The 16,673-nt window shown below is 47.9% G+C and overlaps 1 protein-coding gene across 1 annotated transcript in view; it reads left to right on the top strand.

Annotated features, from left to right (window-relative positions):
- NECAB2 (N-terminal EF-hand calcium binding protein 2) overlaps positions 1 to 16,673 on the top strand; it is a 64,868-nt gene that overhangs the window by 5,059 nt on the left and 43,136 nt on the right. The window contains exon 2 of the mRNA XM_027698302.1: positions 2,584 to 2,608. Within this exon, the coding sequence (XP_027554103.1) occupies positions 2,584 to 2,608 (25 nt within the window). The remainder of the gene's footprint in view (positions 1 to 2,583; positions 2,609 to 16,673) is intronic.

Raw genomic sequence — 16,673 nt, 5'->3', positions numbered from 1 at the left:
CACCCTCACCTGCAGCACCCTCACCTGCAGCACCCTCACCTGCAGCATCCTCACCTGCAGCATCCTCACCTGCAGCATCCTCACCTGCAGCACCCTCCCCTGGATTCCCTTCGGGAGCAGCTGGAGCTGTTGTTCCCCCAGCTCCTGGCAGCCTGGCACCCAGCTGCCCCTGGGGTTTGCCCTCTGGTCCTTAGGGCGGGTGTGAGGGCTCTGCTTTCTCTTCCACCGGCAGCTCTCACACCTCTCCTGTGCAGAGAGCACCTCCTTCCCACAGGGGAACACTAATTCCAGCCCAGCCCGGAGCATCCTGGGCTCTGTGTGGGAGGGCACTCTTGTTTGATGAGCTGGAACATAAATCCCGGGGCTTCACAGCGGCAGCACTTTTGGCAGCACTACCAGGCTATCACAGAGTATATTACATCTTTATCAGCCTCCCAGTGCTCGTTCCAGTGTTCACACCTTGATGCAGTGCCTGCCTGTGCTGACTGATGACTTTGTCTTAAATTGCTTTCCCTCCAGGTGTCCCACTTTAAATTTTTATGTGTGCAAATTTTACATGGTCCAATTAAGTTGGAAGGATAAATCCTGCCCATTAGCAATAAAAAGAGCAAGCAGCTTGGTCCTGTAGAATAAACTTTGATAAGTAATACAGCCAATGGGATCTTTTATCAACATGTTCATTTACAACAGTCATACCTTTAAGGAGTATCTGGGGGAGTTAAAGCTCTAAAATGTTCACTTAGTGAAGCTGGACATAAATACTTCACTTTCTAAACTTTTTTTTTTCATTTCTTAATTTATTTGTTTTTCCTGTTGCTCCAAGCATCCCTTGCAAGGTTAAGAGCTCTGTGGAGCAGAGCACTGCAGGTTGAACCTTTCTCTCAATACAAGTTCTATTTCACCTGTTGGTTTTGCCTTCCCACTCTCCCTCTCTCAGCTGGGCTTGGTGGGGTGGTGATCTTAAAACAGGCATCTCTGCTCCTGTGTTAGACTGGCTGCAATGGCTTTGTTTCAAAGCAGGGTGAAGAGTAACAGAAGGGGATGTTGATGAAAGAAATAGCCCAGAAATAATCAGCATCTGAAAAGGAAGGTGCCTCACCTGGAGGTGCTTGTGGGGAGTGAGGAGTTGGGGTGTCCAAACCACGAAAAGAGGAGTATTGTGGGCAGGGCATCCTGCACACAGGGGAGGAATGTGTGCTACAGCCACAGCTTCCTGGGGTCCTGCTGGGATGTATTCCATCTTCCCAGAGACAAGGCAGGACTGGCTGGCCCTTCAAAACCTCAGTGAAGTCTGTGAGTGAGGAGACAGGTAGGATTTTCCCCCCCAAAACCTTCTAATGGCTCTAAAAAAAATGGTCAGCCCAAAAATGAAGGAGTTTTGAAGTGGTCACAAGCTCTAATCCTCGTGGGGTTTTTATGACCCTCTCTTGAAGCTGAGACTCAGTGACTCCCACACTTGGGTCTGGCCCAAGCAGGGGGGTTCTGCCTCTGCTGAAAGTACAGCAGGAAGTCCAGCTTTGGCTTTGCTGTGGGCTGCACAGCCTGGGAAGAGCTTTGGACAAAAGAATGATTAATATGCTCCTTAATTAAGCCATAGTCAGTGAAATAGCTTATTCTGCAATTCAATTTGTCTCTTGGGTTTCTTGTTTTGTGCAGCAGTTTCTCTTCTGATTTTTTTTTTTAATGGTTTTGTGACCCAGAAAATAAGAGATTCTATTTTACAGCTGGCTCTGATCTGTCTTGCTGGTGCTTTTATTCCCTCTGCAGGGAAATTTCTTTGCAAAACCAAAATCTCTGCTCTTGCTCAAATCAACAGGGTCAGGCCTGAAGGGATGATGAGAATATTTTACCTCTTCTGCCCAGTTTGTGAGCATGCTAATTGTTTGGTAATTCATGGCCAAACCTGTGCTGGCAGCCGTTTTTGACAGGAACTTGTGAGTTTTCAAGCTTTGCACGAGCCTTTTTGCTCTTACCTGCATTGTGTCAGGGGGCTGTTCCTCAGATGAGCTGGTCAGAAAAGTAGCAGTTGGTTCTGCTGTCTGTCTCCCAGGCAAGTTCTACAGTACTACACATTATTGCAGTTTTTTTCTGCTGAAATGGCTATCTGATTTCTCCCTTGGGCTGCTCCTCCACGCTGTAGTTTTAACTCTAAATATAATCTCCTTCCCACGCAGGAGACTTGCTTTCAAAAAAAAAAGATGTTGTAAATAATTTTTTTCGGAGGTGCAGAACTGTGAAACTTGCTTCAAGAGACATTATTGATGCCACAGGAGCTGGCTGGGCTGGCTGCAAGGCTGCTGTGATATTTTTTTAATGTGTATTTTTCTGGTGTTGGATCCACATTTCGGCTTCCCTTTGTGAGGGAGGTGCTGGAACTGCTGGGAGCATTTCCACCAGTTATTCCAGAGGCACCCTGGCAGTGACTGTCCATCCTGTTGGTCTGGGGGAGAAAAGCTGAGTCTTGGGAAGGGTTTCTCAGTGAATTGGCTCTTTGGGGGCTGGACATGGCCCTGGGGCCAAGGGCTTCCCCCCCTCCTGTTGAACAGCACAGTAAAAATGTTTCTTTCTCTGTTTCAATTCTAGATTTTCAGAAGAGCTGACAAAAATGGTAAGTCTGTACATTCATATTTCACCTTTCTTCGTTGGGCTGTTGCCAGTATTACCATTTTTCCTGACAGCAACATCCAACTGTTAAAATGTCCTTCAGTTTGCTGGATCTGACAGTGGTACAGTCAAAGCACCAGAAAAGGTTTTGGTATTTCTTTGGAAAAGATGTTCTTAGGGCAGAAGTGACACTGGTGTGCAAGTCAGCACAGCAGAACCCACCAGATTTGGGGCAATTTTACAAGAAAAAACCCGTAAAAATAAATCACAGGTAAGTGCTAAGTGAGGATCCACCACTTGGTAACCTTGGAATAGCTTTGCAAAACAGACCTAACCTGTGAATATCAGTAGTTTGGTTCTGAATGACTGGACCCATCAAGGAGCAACATGTACTGATGTGTGTTCTCAGTGTGTACCTGTGCAGAGCTGAACAGCTGTGCTGAGCCCATCCATGGCCTTACACAGGGAATAACATGTGTCTGCACCTGGAAGGAGGGAGCTGCTCTGCTTAAGGAAAGAAGAGCCAATGAGTGCAATCCCAGGATCTTTCTCCACCCTGAAAATCAGCTTAATTTTAGCTACTAGATCAAATCCCAAGAGCCAGTATCTACTCTTTCCCCGTTGTACAAGAAGAAAATTAAATATGCATCAAGACGGTGTGTGTTTGCAGAGGGCCCTGTGGGGGGGTTGTGCAGAGCAGCACAGGGGACGGTCTGTTTATTCCCTTCTAGATTAAAAAGTGATTTACCTGATGCCTGCAGGGGCTCCCAGGGAGGGCAGTGAAGGATGCTGTCAGCTGGCAAATGGGCAGTGAATGCCCTGCTAACGTGGGCTTTTGGTTGTGAGGACTGACACAGCAATGACACATTGAAATTCGTAGCTTGGGAAAGCTGAGCATTGTGCCATGCAAGGGGAATGGGGGGAGAGCACTGCAGTGCTGCTTATAGGGAAAAATGAGTTTGTGCTTTTGGCACCCAGCTGGACACACTTCACAGCCTCCCGAGCACTGAATTGTGTGATTGGAGCCCCGGAGGTCTGATGAAATGTGAGCTGCTGCCTCTGAGAGAAGCTGCTGCCTCTGAGAGCTGCTGCCTGCTCTCTGCTGCCTGGTGCCCCCGGAGCTGAGTGCTGGGGTGCCAGCCTGGCATGGGCTCTGACCTGCCCCCTCACACCAGGAGCAGTCTGGGGAGGTTTGGGGGCTGCAGCTGCACTGCCTTTGCTGTGTGGAGACACTGAGCTGAGACCTGTGCTTAATTAGTCCCAGTCCTGTTTGGAGTTGGAAATCCCACTCCAAACTTCAGCCTGGGAAGCTGTTCCTTGCTGAGTCCATGTTTAGCCTCCTCCTCCAGGACATCCTTGGGTAGGGCAGCTGAAATCAAAGCCAGTGATTTTTCCTTTCAGTAACAAGTGTTACTCTGCTGGACAAAGCTGGAGAGGACACACTTCAACATCCTGGTCTTGCCATAGTCATTTCCAGGGACTGCTTTTTGACCTCTGTCAAATAATGCTGTACTTTTGTCTTAGTTTTAATTAAAATTATAACAGCTGTGATGAGGCTGAAGAATCAGAACTTAAAGTACAAAATCCTGTCTTGGCTGTTGTGTGAATATTAAGGCTTTTCTCCTTCACGAGGGAAGGAGCTGCTGCCTGCCAGACAGACAGACACCTCTTTCCAACCCAGCCCAGAGGGCAGAGCTGTCATTTTTGTGTTCACCACAGCACAAGGTTGTGGGGGCTGAGTTTTAGTGCAGCTTTCACCACAGGGACAGCTCTCTTGTATTTGGTAGGTGCCAGTGACAAGCCATGAATCTGTGGGTGATAACTTGGGAAAGGATGAACCTTTGGACCCACTTGTTCTGCTCTCGTGATGGGTCTCTGAGAAGAAAGATGTGCCTTTGGAAAGCTGATGACTTTTTCTGACCAGTTCCCTTATTGCTGGTGACACTCACCCCGAACTGGTTCTGCAGCCTTATCCTCTGTTCCTGGTGGTGGCCAATCACTCCTGCAGCATTTTAACATGAATAACAGGGAGCTTTGGTCAGCAAGAACAAACCTGTTATTTTTTCCTCTGCCCCTCACCCTGAGAAAAACCTGCCCATCTCCTGCATGGTCTTCTCCCCAGATGTTCTTCCCTTTGTGTGTCCTGCAGTGGTTTTCCCTACATTTATCCAGATGCTGCTTTTTTCTTGGGACAGCCCCTGCCAGCCCTGGTGCCAGCTCCCCCAGCCACTGTGCTTGCTGAGCTCTGGATGACAGACTTTGCACTCTTTGTAATTAGCTCAGTGTGTTCCTCTGCAGCCTTTTTGGGGTCACAGCCCCCCACAAACCCCTCCAGCCCCATGCAGCTCACAGCAGCTCACAGGAGACAGGCAAGAACATTTCCCTTGGTAAAGCCTCCCTGCCAACCAGGGCTCAGAGATTTCCAGAGCCAGAGGTGATATCTTTGTATTTAATATCCCCAGGGATCTCTTTTTCACCCTTTTCTCTTTGACATCCAGGCCTTTAATGTATTGATTTGCTGAAATTCAGAGTGTTCATGGCTGTGCCTGGTGCAGCTCCAAGGCACAGTGGAAGCACCAGCCCGAGGCTTTCATGGCTCACAGCAGGTGTTGTGCACAGCCCTCTGTGGAGAAATGAAAATATTGTGCTTCCCATTTCTGTCAGGATCCCAGAGAGGGGCCCTGAGCCCTGGACAGGCTGCTAAAAATGCAAGTCCACAGGTTCCCAAAATATTTTACTCTGTTAACATCCTCCTGTGGTCTCCACTCCTGCAGAGGGTCCTGCCTGGCGGGGACTTGGCCCTTTTTAATTAACCAGCTAAGCTGGGTCATTATCCAGGGCTGAGTGATGGTGACATCCTGGGGACAGAGCTCCCAGGGCAGGGAGTGCTGGCAGCTTCACCCACAAATGACAGCTCTTGGTTTCCTCAGCTGTGCTAAAGCCACTCTTACAGGTTTGTGTAGGAAATGGGGAGGGGGAAATCTGAAAAAATGTCAGCTCTTGCCATCCAGTTTAACTGGAATATTTCCCTTAACTTTTGCCATGCAGAGAACAGAAGATTAAAGGGTCTCCTAAAAGACAAAGGGGGGGACTGTAAGCTTAAGGAATAGTCTCATTTAATGTGCAGATTCCTACAGTCAAGAGGTTATACATTTGGAAATCTTTTCAGCATCTTGTGTTTTTTTTTCCCCAGCCTGGTAAAAATGGCACATATTGTTTTAAAGCACCGTGGCTGGTTCAGACATGGTAACTATGGAGCCTGATCGTTTGAATTCAAGAGCTTCTCCCTCCTCCCCCTTCCCTCCAAAGCTCCTCCACATAAATTGTTAATTCATGTAAAATTGGATGTTCTTGATGCAAGATGCTAAACCACGTTATTGCTCCTGCCATGTTCAGGTACTTGCATTTAGTTGATTTGATTCAGTGCCTACATGTGCTGAGAGGATGCTAATGAAGGAGCTCTTGCTTGTTAAAAGACGTCTTGGTCTCCTGCCCCAGAAAAGTGAGATTCTGACTCCAGTGTGAGTGAAGTTCCCAACCTTTTGCCCAGTGATAATATAAAGGAGTTGAATTTACAACTGTCTACACCATAAACTGGGCAAATGATCTGCACAGGACACCTGGAAATGGTGAGCACGTTGGAGATATCTGATAATCTGGCAAATGGTCTGAAAAAGGGAGAAGTTCTGGGGTGCAGCCTCCTGGCAGTGAATAACTCAGCTCTAGTCATGCTTTGCAGGGGCATGGCTGTTAGTCATTCAAAATAAGCTTTTTCTGCTGTGTAGGAGTGTTTTTCCTTTCTCTGCTAATAAATCCACCTACTGTCTTGTAATGCTCCCAGTCCCAGTAAACAATACTTAATGGTTTAATTGGCATGTGGTGGGAAAACAGAGGCCTCTTGTTTCAGGCTGGTGCAGCAGAGCTGTCAGTCATCTCAGTTATCTACCTGTACTTAATCCTCTCATTAGAGAGCTGCTAATCAATTAAATAGCCAGGATTCTCTTTGAAAGATTAAGATGGTTTTATTTTGACAGAACAGCCCAACTGCTAAAGATTCATTATAGAACCCATGTTTTATCTGGAAATCTCCAACTCTGCAACTGCCCAACTGCCACCCCTGGAGTGTAACTGAATGTGAAGTGTATCTGGATTTAATCTGTGCTTTAGTTCAGTTGGTTTTGCCACAGTTGTTATTTTGCTCATGGAAATGGCCATCAGTCTGGCCCATCCATGGGGGTCACTGGGGGTGAGGTGGTTCCATGTGGACCTCTGCCATGGAAGAGGAGAGATGCAAAAGAAAATATGCCAAAAACTTGGCATGTGGTTCTGAAATGCCTGCAGAAGGTGGCAGGAGGAGCTGGTGGTGCAGGATTTCACCTGATGGTGACCAGTGATGAGTTATTGTGGTTGGGTCAGCTCGGCACCTCCCCATTGCTGCTGTCCTTGTGATTTCTGTGCCAGGAACTGTTGTGGTTCTCCCTTGAATTTATCCTCTCTAGAGAAGGTGTGAATGGGAATGAAGCCACTGAGCACATACTTTCTTGAATAGCTTCTGCTGTCATAAAAAATGAAACACAATAAATTGTGAAAATGGATTAAACCAAGTTCATTTGTAAGTTTAACACAGAGATCTGGAGTACAAATGCTGAAAGGAGGTTTCAGCTTTCAGTCCATCTGGATGATCAGCTGAAGGCCTGCAGAGGACGTAGCAGAGCTAATAAAGGGAGGAAAAGGAAGCCTGAATGCAGCAGGAATTGGTGGTTGGAAAGGGCTCCTTGGTCAAGAGCCACCGAGGGCAATGGCATCGTGCCCATTCCTGTCCCAGCAGGGCTTGTCCTCTGAACAGCTGCACAGATATCTGGGAGTCACTTAGGAGCTCCTTAAAGGAGATTTATGCTGCTGCTCTCTGTAGGACAAGGGCTGCACGTCCCAGTGTTACAAACCTCACAGCAAATCACACTGCAAACCTTGGGGGCACCTGGAGAGCCTCTGGAAGGCAGGGAACAGGAATATCTTTGCACATCAGCATCACAACAAAGGGGTTGAGGAGCTGGGTCAGCTGGCAGGGGGGTTGTGCCCTCAGAGCAGGGTGAGTTCTGCTTCTCACACCCAAACCAGCAGTGCTGCTCTGCCTGGTGCTTTGTGCCCCAGTGCCACCACTGTCCCCTCGCTGTGCAGAGCTCACAAGCTGCAAAAGCTGCAAAAAGGCAGAAAAAGAAAACCAAATGAAAAGCTTCAGGCACATCTCTCAGCCCCGGCTGGAAATGTTAAAGAATTGGGGGTGTGTTGTGTCCCCAGAGCAGAAATCAGCCTCGTTAATCACCAGGATGCAAAGGAAGAGGCTGAGGCTCGAGGTTTCTTCCATGGGTGGGGTTTCTTGATGAAGGGATGGGGGTGAGAGAGTGAGGAGAGTCCTGGGCCTTCAGCAGAGGGAGAAGGCTGAATGAGTGCTGGTGTGGTGGGTCTCCAAAGGAACACACGGGTGAAGCCACCAGCAATTCCCAGCCCTTCCCAAGAGCTGTGTGCCCGTCCTCAAGGTCTTGTTGGCAGGGACTTGTTGTCTTGTAGGCAGGGGCTGTTCTTCTGAGGAATTTGAGGGTCTGGGGAATTTGCAGGATGTTTAGTGGTAATAACTCTCAAAGTCTCACCCACCCTTTCCAGACCCCACTTGGAGAAATTATTTTGATCACCTCTGGTGAGCCTGGAACAGGAAGGGGGAAGGTGTTTGTCTGTGGGTGTGTTTAGAGCTCAAATTCACAGCAACTGAACTCAAATCATTGTGTAAACATTTTCTTTTCCCCTTTTAACTCTGAGAGTGCCCCTTGCTGAGCTTTAGTTATTAATGCAGAAATTAGGACAAACTGGGGTGAAAATGCCTCTTCAGTTCTGGCAGTGTGGGAACACATTCATGGAGAGAGGGATGGAGAAAACTGGCACTGGTGAGCAAATGGTTCAAAGAGCCCTTTTTTAGCATGGTAATTGCCCATAAGGTGGTTTTAAGACTTGAAATACTTTTCTTCCCACCTTCCCCCTGAACCTGAGGCCCTTTTGGACAATACACTTGCACAGGACTCGAATGGGTGTGAGCAGCTGGGACTTCAGTGACAGGGCATTCAAGGCACAAGGATGAAAAATTAGGGCATTGTAGCTTTGGGTGGTTTTATTGGACCTTAATAAGATGCCAAGTTAGGGGTGTGATACCTCCATATATATATATCAGAATAAAAAGACCTTGAACACCTAATAAGCCTCTGTTTCTCACACAACTCTTCCTTCCACAGTCACAACTCTGCACCCACTGTGGATGGTGCTTGTACTGGGAGCTCTGGGAGCTCTGCAGTCCCTGCTGGGATGGGCCAGCCCTCCTCAAAACCCCTCCTTTCCAGACCTGGGTAATTACCTTCTGTGTGGCTACTGCTCCTCACACACTGGGGAAACCTTGAGCTATTCATATCCTGCTGCTGCTTCCAAATTAAATCATTAGTTCTCAGTGAGAATATTTATAATTCTTGCATAACAAAACCAGTATTAGCAGCCACCCACATGTCAGTGGAAAAATGCAGTGATGAATCAGGTTTTTTAAGTATGGATAAATCTGGTAGGTTCTTCCATGACCAGATGACCAGTCTAGATGTATTTATCTTTTTTTTTTTAATAAATTAAAAAAATTTGCATTTAGATAGCCTAGATTTCATGTGACAATCAGAAGACACCTTGTAAGACTGCACAATGCCCTTTATTTACAAGGAGAAGGTTTGAATCTGTTTTTAGCTGTTTGGACTCCCGTATAATTCCCAAGCTCTCTCTGTTGTACATTCAGTTACCCTTCCAAGTCCTTGCAGAGTTCACAACACGTGGTTTTGAAGAGCTGACATCTGTTTAGATCAGGACATGCCCTTCCCAGAATAATAAACAAACCTGTCCACCAGGTGATGGATTCTGAGATAATGTAGAAACCATGAAAGGTGGTTGCTGGTCGTGCTCCCCTGGCTGTCACTGGATGTGTCCAGTGCTCCTTTGCCACCATGAACCTAGGAAATGATTCTGTGATTTGATTTTCATCACTCTCTGGCTTGAAAAGGCACTTCCCAGCTGCTCGTGCCCTTTCTGACCTGCTTTTATTATTCTTCAAAGATATGCAGGTACCTGGTGCCTGCTGTGTGCAGCTGAAGTGCAGAGCTGGGAGCTTTTATAGGACCTGTTTTTCTTCTCATGTCGCTTCTTGTGAGCAAGTTCATGCTAGAATCAAGGGGTGGCTTCATGCTTTTTTTTGGCTGGACCACCTTAATTCTGCAGAGCAGACCTTGAGTTGGGTGCACTGGGTTAGGACTTCCTTACCAGCTGCATCCCTGTGTGTCACAGGCTGGAAGTTGGGCAGCAGTTGGGCTTTATCTGGGCCCACACATAGTTTGCCAACTGCAAGGCTTCAGCCAGAGAAGGTTTGAGCTGGGCAAGCCTTGGGTCCAGCCCAGAAACTCCCCCATGCAACCCAAGGAATAAGGGTTTATTTCCTTCTTCTCTTTGTGGACTGGGAGATGTGGGTTTTCTTTTGCAAACCTCATCAGAGGCTTCAGGCTGGACAGGAGGAAATGGAATATATTATTGTAAAAGATTTAATGGCCGTGTTGCAGTTTTTGGAGGGTGGGAATAAGGGATCACGGTTTTCCAAGGAGACTTTGAAAAGCTGCTCAATTAGTCAAGAGGATTTTTAAAGACATTTCTTCCTGGAGCCAAAGTTGAGGGATCTAATTGGGGGCTGCACAGCAAATGTGCCTACATGGCATGATGACAGCCAGCAAAAGGCACTATGAAACATTTATGGAGCTATTACCTACTTGTACACCCTACCCAGAAAATGTGAGCTTTATTGTTAGTGTCTTAAAAGTGATGGTTCTTGCCCTGACTTTTCTGGAGCATGGAATTATTGGCCTGGAGAGGCACAGCTGCAGCTATCCTGAGGGCTGTATCAGCTGAAACATTATATTTATGTATTTTCCTTATTGATGGGTCAGTCTCTGTGCAAATCTGCCCTGATATCTCATCTGTCTGTGTTCATGTCACAGCACAAGCCCTGAACTGACTCCAGGTCCTTGTGTGGATCAGGTGTGGGAATGTGCTGATGTTCTGGCCAGGGAAGGGATGGACACTGAGGATTTAACTCCCCAGTGCTTTTTGATCTGTCTCATTAATATCTCATCTCGCTGTACCTGGGAAACTTTTCAAAGCAGATACAGCAAATCAATATTCCTGTTGCTGAATTATTCTCTTTTTTTTTTTCCCCCCCAACAGATATGAAATTTTGAAGTGCTTGGAAAGGACTTTTGCAGCTTGGCTTGCTGTAGTACCTTGACAGGCTGAACAGCTGACTGCAGGCTTTGGGGCCTCAGCTGGTGTGTGGCAGTGACCAGGGGACATGATTTGTGTGCAGGGACAGGCTCCTGGGGTGGACATGTGCCCTTTGAGTGTTGTGAGTCGAACTCTGCAAAGTGTGGAGCTCTGTTCTTTGTCAGACAACGTGCTCCACTCTCACACAGGGCAGGCACAGAGCTTGCTTTGATGCTCCCTTGTGCACCAAAATGAAGATCAGCTCTGCTCTGAGCATTTTGATTAAACCCTTGTGATACCCAGTTTCTCTGCTGGATATTAGTGTGAGGGATCCCTGTTGTGTGTTACCACCCCATGGCCCATCCCTGTCCCTCAGCAGGGCATGCAGGCAGTGTGCCAGGCAGTGAGACCTTGCCAGGCTCCAGAGCCGTGGTCACTCTGCCCTTCCTGCCCTGACATTGTCCTGGCAGGATTTGGGCTCCTGTGCAGTGACTGAGGTGAAAAGGAGCCTTGGGTTTGTGCTGTTCCTGTGGTGGGAGGGCGTCACTGCCATGAGTGTTTCCTAAACTGAGGTCAGAGGCTGGGAGGTGACTTTGATGCAAAGGTTCTCCTCAGTGTTCAGTGAATTTCCCTTGGAGACACTTGGGCACGATGCTGCCTCTGGGGGAGAGATGTTCCAGCCTGGATGTTGGACCTTGTTTTTAACTGGTGCAGTTTGTGTGCTCCCAGTGAGCCACAGATGAGTGACAAGGTGCAGTGTGGCCACACACACCCGGGTGGAGGTGACCAGCTTGTGGGAACTCCTAAAATTGCCTTTGCCACCACCACAGGCTTCTTGTGTGACCCTCAGCTTGCATTATTGCTCTTGCTACTGCACCTAAATCTCACTTAGACCTTCTATTGCTGCTTCTCTCTCTTGGTAGCAGAACTTTCCTGTGTTTGTTTTTCAGTTTAATCTGTGGGAAGTTCCCTCAGGGAAAGTGAAGCAGATCCTGAGTGGAGCAAAATCACTCCTTTTTCCTTTTTTACTTGCACACTGTCCTCTGCTCTCATTGCTGTGGGAGCAAGAGCCAGCACTGGGCTCCAGCATTGTTTTTAATTAGGGATCTTCTGCAGATCAGCTGTATTTATTGAAGATATTTTATTACAGCTGTTAAAATTGAATAAAGCAAAAATTAAATCCAGAACAAATACACTGCTGGAAGTTATCCTTATAATTTGCTAGCAATTTTGGCCAGACAATTGTGAGAAAATATGTTCTGGCAGCCTGTGCTCATGCAATTGGCCAGGAACACCTATAAATCATGTATATATTTTTCTTTCTATTTGTCACTCTTTTAAAATACCAGAAAACATATATAGGAGAGAGGGGAATGAGTATCTCACTGACTTGCAGTGGGGAAAGACATGTCTGAAGTTGGAACAGTGAAACATCTGAACCTGTAACTCCCAACAAGGATAATCTGGGGGACAGGAACAACTGATTGCTTTTCCTGGGAGGATGTGTCAGCAGAGAGTGAAAATGGATGTTCACAGACATGAGAAGCAGGAGCCCAAGTGTCTTTGGTTTCATGGTTGTCTGCACTGTGGGAAGGTTCTGGGTTCCCTCTGGAAAGAGCCCGCAATGCTTCCAGGAAGTTTTACAGGGGGAAATAATTTAAAATTAGTTTTTGGGTGGAATTCTCTCCCCTGTGACCCTGGTGCAGCCTCGGGGCAGGGGTGAAAGCTGTCTGTGTGTTGGCCAAGTGCCACAGGCAGGTACCTGTGCCACAGGAAGATGCTCTGGCCGAGCTCCTGCTGCTGCCCAGCAGAGCATTGAGGGGCTGGGACAGGCTGGGCTCGGCTTCAAGAACAGACTCGGCCTGGACTTGGGGTTTGGATCCAAGATCAGTTCCTGCTGCCAAGTCTCTGCCTTAGTTGGCTCCTGGTCCCGAGGCCCCAGCCTGGCACAGCACAGCTGCCAGTGGCTCCAGCCCTGGTGTTGCTCGTGGCTTTCTAACCTCAGCCTGTAAAAGGCACCAGTTGTTATCAGTAATGATCAGTGTGGGTTTTTGGGTGCTTCTGGTGCTTGGCATGTGAACACAGGGGTTCTATTTCTTAAGCCAAAATCCTTGACTCCAGGAGCCTGCAGAGCCTGTGTGTTCTTTAGGCACACGGGGACTCGGTTCTTATTGCTCTGCTGTGCCACCACCAAGGCACAGGCTTGTGCCTGCTCCGCCAATAAAAATGAGTGCACTGAGGCTTATTTTCCTTTGCAAAGGATTTTCTGCTCATCATGGAGATGTTACTTTTCCAGCTGGCTGGTTTGTGCCTTTCATACACGCCACACTTTGTTAGGCAGGGCTGGTTTTCCCTCCTTGCCTTCGTGGTACCATCAGTTGCTTGCTTTGTTTCATTACACCTCCCTCCCTATCTTCTAAAAAAGGTTGAATTCATATTGGCAAATAGTTCAAGATTTCCCAAAATGAGTGTATTCACGTGCAAACACAGCCATGTGCAGAACTGTCTTGTTCTCTTTTGTAGCTGGAGTGATAGTGGTATCAATTAACACGCTTGGTACGTGTCAAACAGTGGGGAAAAAAGTGGGTGCTATAAATGGAAGTACTTGCGTAAGACTGTAAAAACAAGATAAAATATTTATATTTTTTTCAAAGAAAGGAACCAAACTAGTTTCCTCTCCTCTGCATCCTGTGATCTAGTTGTAGGAAAACAGCAGAGTTTAGATCTTGGAAAAGAAATTCCTAAGCTGGAAATGAAAGAAAAAAATGGTTTTCTAGCATTTATCTGGAGGCAGAATTAACTGAAAAGAAGTTATAAAAATGGAACTGTGTGTATTAAGGAATATTAAATCCTCCTGTAACGACAGCAGTGTGGGCAAAGGAGGTGCTAAATGCTGAAATCCCGAGGAGATGAAGGGGAAAGGAGAATCAAGCAGTGGGAGACGCTCTTGCAAAGCATCCCCTGCAAAAGTGGCTGGAGCAAAACACAGGCACTTAAAACTTTTCAAACCCAATTGTTGCTTTCTAAATGAGGAGCCTGACATTTTAAAGGTCAGCAGCCAGGGAGAGGGTGGCTGCTGTTCAGCAAATGCAGTCCCACTGTGCTCCCCCTTGTCCTTCACATCGGGCTCCGGGGCTGCAGCACTGCCCGGGAAGGCTCTTCCTGCAGGTGTTTCCTCAGAAGGCAGATTTACAATACCCAAATGAGGAAGGATACCTGATATTTTTCCCATTTCTTCTCCCTCTAGGAGAGCTAATAAGGAGGGAGTGGGCAAAGACAGACCTGTGGGAGGTTGAGGGTGGATTTGGGTGGAGGTTGAAAGCAGGAGGTGTCTGTTGGCAGGGGGACCTTCCTGCAGAGCAGGGCAGCAGGGACACACCTCCTGCCTGGCACTGGGGTCCCTGGGTGATGTGGGGGCACCTCAGCATGTCCCTGCTCTACCCTGGCAGGGAGAGCCCTGTCCAGGCCCAGCCTCCTGTGCTGAAGGCTCAGGCTGCTCAGAGCAGAGCCCAGCTGAGGAAAGATCCGCTGGGCAAACACATCCACGGCTTTGTCCACATCAGGAGCCTTAAACTCTGGGTCACTGGAGCCACTCACTGCCTTCCCATGGGCTTTTCCTGAGAGCCCCACACTGACCTGAGCAAATGTGTTCCTACAGAAGCAGCTGAATAACCAAGGAAAGGTAAAAGAAAGTGGTTTTCATATATTCATAAATCAGCACAGAGCAGGTCTGGGCCACTGCAGTACAGCACCAGTAGGGTTTTTTTCCTTTCACCTCCTGTCCTTTCCCATTTTGGTATTCAAGTTACAAGCCTGCAGTGTGTATTTCTGTCCTCTGGTACTTGGATGTTGGGACTGCTAAACCTTTGAGTTGTCACCATGCTGAGCATTTTGATCCTTTTATAAAACAAGAATGAGGATTAAATGTTTCTCACAGCACTGCTATTGCAGATTCTTGGTGCAGATTCACAGAGGCTGGAAACATGTTGTTCCTTAGCACAGAGGTCCCGTGGGATTTGGGCAGGTAGGAAACCACCAAGCTGATCATCTGTGAGCTCCCTTCTCCCTGCAGAACATGTCAGTGCCCTCCATGAGGGAGACAGGTGGGCTTTGGAATCAGCACCTCTTGAATTAGGATGGAAACAGCAGGAAACAGCAAATGTCATGTTGGCTCCCACACCAGATGTCACCTGAGCCCTTGTCCAGAGGTTTGCTCTGGGTGCTTGGCACCCTGGCATGGCCTGACCAGCACCAGGACCCTCACCAGCTCCACTGTGTTTGCTGGGACTGTTTTGTTTCCTATATCCTGGATTATTCTTCTCTCTCTTTTTGTGTGTAAATAAGACACAAATATTTCAGGCTCACATGTGTACAAAGAGGCAAACAGGTCCATAAGGAGAGGGGTGGCTCAGAAATCCTGCTAAATTCACCACACCTCTGTGCACTGGGCTGGTCTGGAAATGCAGGCTGTGCTGGCAGTTTGGGAAGGCAGGTGTAGGTGTGTTCAGGGGGTTTCCTGCAGAGACCTGGGCTCCTCCAGCTGCAGCAATGTTTGTCTGCTCTCTGAAAAGCTTCTGCATGACAAGTTTGGCAGTGACTTGTGAGCTGTTAGCACTGGGAGACAGAAAACATCTCTGCAAACTGCTCCTTTGATGAAGCTGCTCCTGCTCCAGGATGCTGCTTCCTTCAACTGGATCCACTCTCTGCTAATAAATCACCTCCTCCACACGAGGAGGGTTTGATGGAACATCACAGGAGATATCATTGAGGGCTAAACCTAACATTTTCTATGCCATTAGCTAAAGCTTGTAATGTTCAGTGTTTCAAAGGAGTACAGGCTTCCCTCAGGCATTTCCATGGCCAAGCCAGGCAACCTGCACTGAGTTCTCCACCAGCACAGGGGCTCTTGATTTTTCTTTCTTGCTCCCTGAGTTATCTTTGCTCCTGTTTGTAAGTCCTGAACAGAACATAGCAGGGCTGTGCTCCCCATCTCAGGGCTCCCCAGCTTTGGGGAAAAAAGTGTTAGCAATTTGGTTTTCTTATCTTGTACAGCATTTCCTGGGATGGCACCTCTGTGAAATCCAGGTGCTGTTGGGTTTTGGTGGAAGATTTTTTTTGGTGGTGTTTCTTTTTTTTTTAACTATAAAAGAATTCCAATGATTTTTGCTGTCAGAGCCTAGTGGAGCAGAAGAAAGCTCAAATGAGTGTGGTTTGTGTTGTAAACTGTTCAGCATCACCCTTAGTGCTGGGGGCCCTCAGTAAATTTGGTTCTGCCAAAAGCAGGTGGGTCAAACAGGTTGTGTATCTTGATTTTCATGGCCCACGTTCCCCTTTTCTCCTCCTTCAGCACAATGCATTGGTTACCCAGCTGGTTTCTCGTGCCCTCTGCTCTCCAGCCATCACCTCTGGGCTTTGTGAGACTGTGAAGAGAAGAGAAGGGCTGAGAGCAGCAGTTCCTGTGCAGGGGCTGCACAAAGTGCTGCCCTGGGGGTTTGAACACACAAACACATCTCTGGGTGTTCCTGGGGGGGCATCCCTGGAGTCCAGATTGAACCTGGGGGTGGCTCAGGGAAGCTTTGCATGGCAGGGCTCTACAGAAGGGTCTGGAAGCACCTCCCTGCACTGCCCCCTGTGCCCCTCCTGGGGCTCATCCCCATTCCTGGCTGTGCTGGGAAGGGCTGGGTGCTGCTGCAGGTCCCACAACTGCAGCAGGGAAGGGCTGGGTGCTGCTGCAGGTCCCACAA

The sequence above is a fragment of the Neopelma chrysocephalum genome, unplaced genomic scaffold, assembly GCF_003984885.1.
Source record: "Neopelma chrysocephalum unplaced genomic scaffold, ASM398488v2 Primary Assembly neopelma1_125, whole genome shotgun sequence".
Classification (NCBI taxonomy): Eukaryota; Metazoa; Chordata; class Aves; order Passeriformes; family Pipridae; genus Neopelma; species Neopelma chrysocephalum.
This window is presented reverse-complemented; position numbering and strand designations above follow the sequence as displayed.